The 11,823-nt window shown below is 41.5% G+C and overlaps 1 protein-coding gene across 1 annotated transcript; it reads right to left on the reverse strand.

Moving 5' to 3' along the window:
* Nucleotides 1-10: 10 nt before the first annotated feature.
* On the reverse strand, nt 11-9,919 carry grsf1 (G-rich RNA sequence binding factor 1). The gene is made up of 10 exons (XM_080003999.1): nt 9,501-9,919; nt 8,220-8,364; nt 7,496-7,651; nt 6,607-6,741; nt 4,833-4,971; nt 3,369-3,505; nt 1,825-1,910; nt 968-1,103; nt 308-362; nt 11-98 (listed from the first exon to the last, which is right to left on the reverse strand). The coding sequence occupies exons 1-10, from the start codon at nt 9,735-9,737 to the stop codon at nt 95-97; spliced, it is 1,230 nt and encodes a 409-aa protein (XP_079860125.1). The 5' UTR covers nt 9,738-9,919; the 3' UTR covers nt 11-94.
* Between the last annotated feature and the right edge of the window lie 1,904 nt (nt 9,920-11,823).

Genomic DNA, 11,823 nt, shown 5'->3' on the forward strand with positions numbered 1-11,823 from the left:
AGACCGCGGCGGCTTTGACAGGATCACGTTTATTGGTTGAGTTCCACTTTTGCGGAAAATAAATACAAGTTTCTATGGCTCCGTCCGCGTGCGTTCACCTGCGGAGAAAAACCCAGAGTCACACGTCTTCATCTCACACTCCCGTGGCGATCGTCCATAAAGTGGATTCGACTGAAACGCCTCCACATCACCGGCGGATGTGCATTAAGAACAATCTGCCCGGAGGACGCCGACTTCAAACGTTCTCCGCGTTGAGGAAATAAAAAGAACGTTTCTACATTTTGAGGGTGTGAGTTTAACTTCTCACCCTTGGTCGGCGTTGGTTGGTATTGAGTTGAGGAACAACTCCACGTAGCGCTGTCCTGAAACCAAAGACCAGACAAACAGTCAGCAACAATTCTTACTTTAAACTATAATATAGAACAAATAAATATATTATACTATGCCATAACACTTGCTCCTAGTAGGGTATTTTCTTATTTATTGTTGCTATGTTACATAAATAAATATATAATTTGCTTAATATAATCATTAAGACAAAATCATCATCATCACAGTGACCCCTGGTGGCTGAATGTGGTAGTGGCGCGCTAGTGACGCAGCATTTATCATATAAACGATCAGCGAAATACACAAAATATTAAATACACACATGGACTGAGAAACTTGATAATAAAATAAACGATAAAAAAGAGAAAGTAAACGACAAGGGAAGAATCAAACAGTCTTTAAACAAGCGGCAGAAAAAGAGTCATTTAAATAATTAATATTGTATTCAACTAACAAGAAGGACAACGAGTCCACGAATCAAGGAATTTACCCGATGAAAATATTCTTGTTGGGGAAAAATAAAGCACGAAAAACATAATTTGGGCCCCCTCTGGCGCATCACGTGCCTTCCAGGGTTTTACAGGGTTTAACAGGGTTAACAGTGTGAGGCAGGGACCCCGGAGCCTCAGGCCCTCACCGATGTGCAGCTTGTCTCGGGACATGGCCAGCACCGCGTCCTGGTGGCTCCGGAAGAACACGTCGGCCTCCCCGCTCGGCCGCCCGTCCGGACCGAACTCCAGCAGGATCCTGGACAGCGGCAGCGGCGAGAAGAACTGTCCAGAGGGAGGAAACAGAAAGATGACACAGGGCGCGGCAGCGTCCGGAGCGGGGCCCCCCAAACTCCAATGGCCGGCTTGTCTGCTTCCAGGGGGCCCGTGTTGAAGTTCTCGGGTAAACCCGCCCGCCGGTCTGGTTTTGTGTTTTGCTGCCGCACATTTGTGAACATTAGAAATATCTCTTATCATCCATAACATTTTGTTTTCTATTTATAAACCTTGATCGTGATTAGAAAAAAAAATAAAATAAATAAACACTTAGCGGTCCAGATTTATTGATATAGTATCACCGTGTGGCGGGCCACATCTCACGGGCCCGATGTGGCCCCTGGGCCTGTAGTTTGAGACCCCTGGTCTAAAGTATAATGAGTCTGTTACTGAGTTCACACCAGGCTGATCTCTTAAAAAAACAAAATATATATATATATAAACTTTTCAACTGCACTTTATCGTTTTCCTCCATTTTTTAAAATGTGATATTTATAAAAGAAAAAATTGAATTGAATGCTACAAAAATAAATATAAATACAAAAATGAATAACAATGAAACGCAGGAAAATACGAGAAATAAATGACTGTGTTGATTACTGACGGCCTTTTATTCATTGGGGATTGGCCGGCGGATTAAAATATCAATCAATGTAAAAAAAGAAAAGCAAGGAAAATGATGGAAGTTGCTGCGAAGGAAAGCTCAGCTTTTATTGTTTAGTGGCTGTACCTGCACGATGTCCCGTGCGTTGACTTGGAAAGGCAAACCCCTCACGTGGACGTAGTGCAGCGGCACAGCAGAGCTGAACACAGACGCTGAGGGAAACAAAGTTAGAATAAATACTGATAAACACTCATACATACTGATAGATACTAATAAATACTGATAGATACTAATAAATACTGATAAATACTGATGAACTCTGATACATACTAATAAACTCTGATAAATACTAATAAATACTGACAAACTCTGATAAATACTAATAAACTGATAAATATTGATAAATACTAATAACTACAGATAAATACTAAAAAACTCTGATAAAGACTAATAAATTCAGTTAAATACCAATAAGTACTAATAAACTGATAAATACGGATAAATACTAATAAATACTGATAAATACTCCCTTGATGGTTGACACATGGTGGGTTTGGATGTTCTCCAGCGTCCCTCAGACTCAATAAAAGTACGATCGTATTTTACACTTGTATTTAGGGATGCACCAATTGATCGGCTGATATTGGCCTTTACCGCCATCGGCCTAAAGGCAAATAAGATGGGGCGGAGCGATATTTATACAGTGTTTCCACACGTGGGAGCTGACGTGGTTTGGGTGGAGGTTGAGCAGCTGAAAATACTCCCTCATGACTCCGGCGTCAAAAACATGAACCAAAGCGTTTGTTCCAAATTCCACCGGGGAAGGAATATGTCCACAATTAAACCTTTGTTAACGAGAGTAAATCCAAAGTTCAATTATAATTCCTTAAATCACGCAACTACAACTACGGTAAGAAAGACGCGTTGCTCCGCCCTGTAAAACAGGGCAGGGTGGTGCAACGACTTAGGGTTCGGAATAAGGAACCAAAGGAGGGACAAAAAGGTCTCCTCGGCTCGGATGTTGTAAACATCAGTACAGTTGAACCTGTGTCCTGTGTATAATGTGAATGTAAACAACACTTGAACGTATATTCAACACACACGTCCAAGGTGCTTTGGCTCCTCCACCACACAGACTTTATTTACACCACCCAACGTCTATTACAGGTCACCAGAGCGACCCGTTTTGGCTTTTATAATTATTTTTTTTTATATCCGCGTTCAGGAGAACTCGGAAAACATCGGCACTCGGCTAAATTGTTATTTTAAACATCGGTGTCGGCCCACAATTTCAGTCGTGCGTCCATACTTGTAGTTAATGTTTATCATTAGGTTTATTGAACATTAAAACATTTTATTCAATCTTCAAGTCTATTCGTTACATCTGTTGCTTATTATATTTAGTGTCTACTGCCCTGTTGTCACCGTTCAAAATGTTTCCATATTTTGCCATTTTCTTTGTTATATTTTCATTCTATTACTTTATTATAATTGCAGATTTTTTTATGATGAATAAAGTATCCATCTATTTGATCTACCTACCCATCCACCCATCCCCTTGTTATCCACCCATCCGTCCATCCACCCATCCCCCTTTTATCCACCCATCCATCCACCCCCTTCTATTCACCCATCCATTCACCCATCCACCCCCTTCTATCCATCCTCACCAGAGCGGTGGTTCTGTGGTGGAGCAGGAGCTTCTTCTCTTCCTCTCCTGCTCTTTGTGGAGGGAACAGGTCCTGCATCGTTCTTCCTCCAACTGGAGCGGATCTCGCTGCTTCTGGAGGAAAACACCTCGATGTATCTGAAGCAGAGGGAGCAGCCGGAGAACTTTCATTTAAATAAACACAGGTTTTCATGCTGCTGATTAAATGATGAAGTGCAAGCAAACACAATTTATTTTATTAATATCGCAAATAATGGTATTTTATTTCTCCTTTATCTGGGTATTTATACCCAAATGAATACTCATTTATACATCTTGTATATAATCTGAATTAAATTTTGTTGTTGTGGATTAGCCTTATTGTTTAGCCTTTGAATTCTTTGAATTTAATTCCATTTATTTTTATTTTCTTATGCTAAATTATTTAACATTCTTTTCATATTAAGGTTTGTGGGGTTTTTTTCTGGACCTGGATCCAGGTCTGGCAACAGGTTGAGCTAAAAACTCAAGGTTTAAGTGTCATAGATCAATAACCTGCGGCCCTGCACCAGTTTGAAGACAAATAAAAGAGACAGATTTGATCATCTTTTCTCAGGGATACGTGCACCTCCATTCATCCACAACTGGTTCGACCTCTTTAAAAACAAAACTTTGGTTTATTTTTAACTGCTGCTCTGGGTGGAAACGCTCAGAAATGAAACCCTTAATCTCCTTCTGTGTTGTACGATGTGTCTAAACAGGTTCAGCAAGATAATTCTCGTTGTTTATGGTTAGCTGCTTTTCAGATTATAATTGTTATGTAATCTAAAACTTCATTGCAAGTCATTTTTTTAATTAAAAAAACCCCCACATATAACATTTGGAGATTTCACTAACAAAAATACTTCATCATTTATACCCTATATACCCATACCAATAACCTATCCTGTGCATAGAATGGCATTTTATATTTTGCATAAATTTCCATATTAGACAATTTGTTTTTTTATTTTTCGATTGTACAGTGTAGTTGCTTTTTAAAAAAACATTTTTAAACTTTTTGTTCTTATTTTGAACAGATTCAGCGTGTTGTTATATAATATAAAACTTAATTTAAAGTTTTCCAGATTGTACAGTATATTTGCCCCCCCCTTTTTTTTTTTTTTACTTTTTACTTTATTACAATGTTTTATTTTTCATTTTTCAGACTGTTAAGCCTTTTTTTATGCTGATTGTCTGTAGAGAAACACACCAATCCTATTTCAGGACAGTTTTCCAGGTGAGGGACGGTCGATGGATCCCTCTTAAGGTTTCCTTTCTCATAACCCATCCCTGGTACCGTAATATTCTTGGTCATTGCTGATAAAAAAATTTTCCTCTTAAAAATGAAACTGTCTGAGTTGTTGAACAATTCACTTCGACACGCGGTGTAACGTTGATTTTAGTCTTTAATAGTAGTAGTCTTTAAGGTTAAATAGTCTTTAACCTGTTTCCTATGAGCTCCCTGTCCCTCTGAAGAGCTTCGTCCGCCGCCTCCTGGGAGGAAAACTGCACGTAGGCTTCTCCCGAGTTCCTGCCCCTGAAGTCCTTGACGATGGTGACGCCGGTTTCCACAATGTCCAGACCTGCGCACAGACAGACCATCAGTACCAGAACCATCCGCCAGGTGCATTTCCATATACAAAGGATTTGTCTTGGTGAGGATTGGAGCGTTTCTCTACAGACAATCAGCGTTAAAAAAAAAAAGAAGCTTAAAGCAACACTTTTACTTTTTTACCTTAAAATAACAGCTTGGCACCTCTTTCATTACCCCCCACCGCCCAAACACAGGTTCTTGAACTATGTAACTTCTGGGTTCGGGCATGAAACCGCGGGGAAAGTGAGTTATTTCATCACTTGATAATGTTTGGCTCCAGTACTTACTGTTTTTTTGTCTAGTTAAATGTATTAAAAAAAAAAAAAAAGTTTTTAAAAAGATAAATTATAAACTTGCCGGCCAAAATGTCGGCCAGTAATTGTTATACAAAACTCACACTGGCCCGCACCAGTCCTCATTTTCATTGCGCCACAGGGTTTGTTTCAACCCGATTCGCACGTGCGAACCAATCTGGTAGGCCGAGCACATCTGGTACCTTCACCGGTGACAGGGCCCGATCCCCACGCCCTCTCTCCCCATGGACTGAGCGCTTGCTGAAGCGAAGAGGTCGGTGCAAGGGACGCTGTAACCTAGGTGTGCATTATATCTGCGTCTGTAAAACTGACTGCTATTGAAAAGTGACCGACAGGTTCAAATTTGTCTGGTAAAATGTATTATTTTCGGACACCGGACAGAGTTTTACGACAGTGGCGTGAAAGTGCAATGGCATTCATAAACTGTAGGGGCGCCAAATCCCAAAAGTAACAGTGCTGCTTTAACGGTCTTAAAAAAAATACATTTATATGAAAATAAAAAGTAAAGTAAAAATAAAATATAAGTAAAACAGACAAATAGACACAAACAGCCAAAAAATATGAAACAATTATAGTCAAATATATACAAATATATAGAATATACAAAGCGATTCCATTCCACAAGATTACTTATTGGTTATTAATTATAAATATATATTATTTGTAAGTTATTACAGTTTGTACAGTGTTATTTCACATATATTATTATTATTATTAAGACCTGGTTTCACTTCAGCAATTAAATGTAACAATTTTTTTTATGCCATGGCCAATATCTCCAGTACTGTCACACAATAATAATGTGCAACGCAATCTGTAATGTAATTATTGAATTCCTGTTCTCATACCGACTATTACTTTACTCTCAGTAAAATCTAATACTTTAAGACAAATTATGAAATAATGAAATTCAAGACTGTTTCTCAATAAAGGTCTGGCAGGTAAGTACTATATATTTGGAACAGAAAGGTAGGTATTGGGTAGTAACAGTGTATGTTTAAGAACTAGATGATTCTATGAAGTGTTATGAGAACAGTTTCCTTGAGGTCAGATAGCAGGGTAAGTGATCAGCAACTGGAATAAATCTTTCAAAGTAAATGCAATTTTAAAAATCATGTTAAAATTAAGACCTCATATACAAATAATAAATAAACATTTTTAAGGACGCGCAGCACCACTGAGGCAGTTCACATCATTCAATTCCAAACCAGACCAAACTCTGCGGTTCAAACATGAAGGAAAACGGCGATGGATGAAAACACAATTGACAGAGGCCCCACAAGCAGAACACCGTGACGACATCAAAATACCAGAGAAGAAGCTGTGGATGTCGGCCTCCGTGGAGCTGTAGGGGAGGCCCCGCAGCCGCACCACACCGTCGAGCGCCGCTGCGCCGTACGGCGTCTTCAGGATGGACTCTGCGGCGCTGTTGGTCACCTCGCGAACTGGAACACAAACAGTGTGGGAGGGACCGTCCTTCACGAGGCTGGCGCCTTCGTTATTTAGCTCCACTCATACGGTACAACCACAGCTTTCTCTTAACAATCCTAACGTTCTAATCTGATGTCAACCTAATGTTCTACTTCTACGGCACCTTGAGGCGCGGCTGTGTTCGGGCCGGGATAAGAAAGAACGCCAAAAATAAATAAAAACATTTACTCCAGCAAAACCCAAATATAGTTTACCTGAACCTGACAATTTATTTTATCTCATTTGAGCGTCACCTCGAGTGTTTTGAAAGTGAAAGAATATTCAGAGTTCTTTGTCAGCACAGACCTTTTAACTAATACTTTGCGGCATCATTTATTTTCCCCATTAGATTTAGCTTTGTTGTATATTGCCAATTTTGAGGTAATCCTCAGGTTTATTGCTTATTGACATCACTTCATCATTACTACCTTTTGTTTGATGTGAGCTGCTATGACACTGCAATTTCCCTGCAGGGCTGAATAAAGTATCCATCCATCCATCAATCCATCCATCCATCCTCCTATCCCTCCATCCATCCTTCTATCACTCCACCTATATCTTTCCACCCATCCATCTATCATCTATCTTTTATCCATCCATCCTTCTATCCATCCATCCACCCTTCTATCCATCCATCCATCCTTCCTTCTATCCATCCATCCTTCCTTCTATACATCCATCCATCGCTTTACATGAGCTCCCTCACTGAAATATGACATGACAACAAACCTTCCACGTATCGTGGGCCGAGGTACTGCCGGTGCTTCTCCAGAGCTTTCCTCACGTCCTCTTCGTGCTCCAGCTCGATGAAGGCCTGTCCGCTGGGGCTCCCCTGCGAGTTCAGCGTCAGGTGGATCCCATTCACGCCGTCACGGATCCTGCAATCTGAGCAGCGTACAACCTCGCTGTGAATTTTTCTTTCAAATTCCACTTAAAAAAAAATATATAATAATAATAATAATGGAAACTAGCTCTAGTGTTGCAAGATCAAAGTTGTAAGGCTGAACTAATTCATCTATTAAATCAGTTCCAGAAAGAATAGCAGCTCCTGCAGAACAAGTTTCACATTGAAAGCGATGACTATCCGTGGTGATGAAAGGTGTGACTCTTTTGAAATTGGGTTCTGGACACTGGTCACTCAGTAAGAACTTCTTATTTTCCGACTCTGGGGTCGTTTGGTTCAGTCGGTGTAACGCACGCTGAGTGAGGGAGAACTTTCTGAACGATGAGGAAGAGTTGGTTCGGCTCTGAGCCGTGAATGCAATTCTCACAAGAATCATTTTATTCAGTCCAAATTTTTTATTTTGAGGGAATCTAAAGAGTAAATCAGTGAAATTCAATATGAATTATGACAAATTCCTGGACATTTTCCGCGTGAATTTCCCCTACGGGAGATCCATTAAAGCCCTATCTTATACTTATTCTGGTCCTGGTTCTGGTTCTGAGCGCTCACCGGAGAAGAAGCACAGCACGTCATCGGCCGTGCAGCTCCATGGGAGACCTTCGGCCTGGACGATGTACACCTCCCTCTTCTCCGGCCCGGGGTCCGGGGTGTAGGCCGGCAGCGGCGGGTACTCGTCTTCCTCAGGGCTCCCTGCCTGCCAGAGAGAAGGTCCTTTAGATACATGACCCAAACACTGAAGGACATGGGACGGCATTGCATTGAGTGCAATGCAGGGCACCTGCAGTTACTAGGGAGTTAAATGTCATACTTTTTAGGACTTTATTTAAAAAAAAAAAAAAAAAGTAAGCATTTTGGATAAACCATCTCTCTCTTATTCAGTAAAGTATTGCAGGTAAATACTATATATTTAGGCAGATGTAAGTAGGCAGGATATGAGCTAGACCATTCTATGAACGGTTATTATAACTGTGAATCCTGATTTATTTTTAACTTGACTGTGTTAGAAATCTAGTTGAGTAAAAGTAGTCTCTGAAACTGAATACACATTAGTACTGGAAGAATGTACTTGCACCACCACTGATACTACTCCTACCACTAATAATAACAATTATAAAAACCCTTATTTGTATGGTACAGTTCATACACAAGATGCAACTTCAAAGTACTGTACATTAATGAAATAATAATAAAATAATATTAATGCATTATTTCACGTTAAGGGGGTGTGGCTGATATGTATAATGTATACAGTTATTTCAAGGTAAGGGGGCGTGGCTGGTATATATCATGTATATAGTGTTATTTCACAGTGAGGGGAGATTGCGAACGCTAGTATAGTGAATACTAACAGACTGTGGGAAGGAGACTGAGAACAGTGATGAGATGTATGCAGTGTATATAGTATATATAGTGTAAAAAGGCAGAAGAGACGCTTGAGGCTGAGACGCCGTGGTACTGTACGCAGCGTACAACAGCGACGGGTTGGAGAGCTGGTCGTGGTCGTTAAGTGAGGAGTACCTGTATACCAAATTGGATGATGACGTCATATTGTGCCCTGCTCTACTACTTCCGATTCCTTCCCCAGATCCTCCGGGTCAACGTCGATCAAACTTGGAGCACAACATGTCTGGACCGCCCCGGATATAATTTATTAGTTCCGTGTCCGCGGGTTACGCGGTTTCTGATCGGCAGGCACCTTCAGCCGAAGAATGACTATAATAATAATAATAATAATAATAATAATAATAATAATCATCTGAACAAACACTTCGTGCTAGACCCCTAATAATAGCAATATTCATAATTATAACTAAAATCCGTAGCACCCACCTTAGTGCAGAGGCCGAGTTGCAGGGCTTTGGCCCCGGTCTGTCCCGGGATACAAGGAAGCCTGGACGTGGAGGTCCGTGGGTGATGCTGACACCGCGGGAGGCCACTCGCATGTCTCAGCGACGCGCTGTCGGCGCGTGGCGTTGACAGGCCGGCGCCGTGTCGCGCCGACAGCGCCGCTCGTCCCGCGGCCACGCACCGCTGCAGCACAAGCAAGGACCTCCACCCCCCAGACATGACGCAGGGACTAAAACCCCACAAACAGCACGGCGGCGGAGGCGTGACGGCCGACCGTCAACCCGCTGGATATGACGTATGGAAGAATATTTCATACGAACTCAACTGAATCAACTGAATCAACTAAATGAACGAGATCAACAGGACTAGTCAGCGCAACCCGCCTCACGTGGGTCAAGGGCAGAGACGCAGCAGCCGCTGAGCCCGAGCAGCCACTTCCGCATCCGCTTATTTTTGCCGAGTAAACGTTATTAAACCAATTATATAATTAATATTATAGCAACAGATAACTAAATAAACAAATTTAAAAAAAATAATCATAATAATATTACGATTATTATATGTTTACATAGACAGAAATAAATAAATCGTTTTCCGCTGACAACTTCCGCTTTCTTCTCTGGGTCCCCTGCACGGCGACACCTAGCGGTTTGGATGGCGACGACATGGATGCAAATGTGGAGGTAAATGAGACACATGACTCGGGTGGAAGCCCTCTGCAGGGCTGTGTCCAGCCTTCTGGGGGAGTTTATATTTGGAAGTGATGCATCTGAAATGATCTGCGTGTTTTATGATTGAGCTCTTTAAGATATCCAGCCTAAGTTCACGTTGCAGAGTCAGCGAGAGAGGGACACGTTCTGCGTTCCATGCATGGCCTCAGCAGAAGACTTGACATTAATTTGGCTTTTCAGACAGTCGCACTCTGTAACACACCGGGGTTCCCAGGGAGTACCAACTTGCAGCAGGTGGAGATGACGCATCTCTGGCTCTCGTTACCAGCTGGATTGCCACCAACTGCGTCAAGTTCAGCCTTGACCGGAAGGGCAAGTTTCTGGAGACCGTTGGTGCACATTGTAGTTTTAACTGCTGCCGCTGTTGGAGAGCTGACCGCTCAAGGTGGGAAGGATCAAACAAATGTTTCATGACGACAAGATCAATGTCTGACAGGTTGCCAACCTGCAAACCTGTCTCTTGATGTCACTTTATTTTTAGATTGTAGAAAGCGATAATTCCAGGCTGAAGTGGCATTGTGAGCCTCACTTCACAGCATGAAATCCTCCACGGCCTGCACGCTATTGCATCAGTTAAATCAAATTCAGAGAAATGAAATAAAGAAAGAAAGGGACTTGAATAATTTCTTGTTTGGGGAAACAGACAAACTGTCCACCATACCCCCTGGCGTTTATTTAACCTCTTTATAACCTTTATTTTGTGTCCTATGGGGAACACTGTTTCAGTCTAGTCCACCAGGGTCCAGCCGTCATGGTGCTCTGCTGTTTGTTTTGTTGTCATTCAACTGATTAAGGTGAACATGTCTGTTCCTTTTAACGGGGCTATATGTCAACAGACAAATATAAGTAAAAACATATGAATAAAGAAATAATCAGAATCTGTTTGTTCCCCCAAGTACATTTTCATATACGAGGAATTTTTGCAGTGAATATCAATGCAGTTCAATACAGACGATTATCACACAAAAAAGGGTAACAGTCCGAAAAAGTAAAAATATTAAATAGCAATAAATAAAACAAATAAAATAACAAATAAATAATTACGCAGACAAAATCAATAATAATAATAATAATAAATATAGCTGCTGGCAACAATACACAGGCTTCAGTTTAGTCATGTTAGGTACAATTTTCAGAGTTTCCGCAATGCCCTGATCACACTGTCTTCACATTTAATGTTTTTGAAATAAATTGTGTATGAATGAAGACATGTTTACTTTAAATAAAGAATCAGAATTTTCATGTTTCTTTTCACTTCTTTTCACACTGGCACGGTGGCGCAGTGCATTGCACTGCTGCCTCACAGCAAGAAGGTCCTGGGTTGGATTCCCGCCTGGAGCGCTGTTGGCACCGTGCTCCGGTGGGTTATCTCCCAAATAGGAGCCTTTCTGTGTGGAGTTTGCATGTTCTCCCCGTGCTCACATGGGGTTTCCTCCACCTCACGTCAGTAAGGACCCCCCTCAAAAACATGCACCCATCATGGTCTGACCAGCGATGGACACTTATCACCTGGTCCCCGGGCGCGTCTACGTACGCTGCCCACTGCTCCTGGCTGTGGCCCCGGAGGAAGGACA

Source organism: Zeus faber (genome assembly GCF_960531495.2).
Source record: "Zeus faber genome assembly, chromosome: 7".
Classification (NCBI taxonomy): domain Eukaryota; kingdom Metazoa; phylum Chordata; class Actinopteri; order Zeiformes; family Zeidae; genus Zeus; species Zeus faber.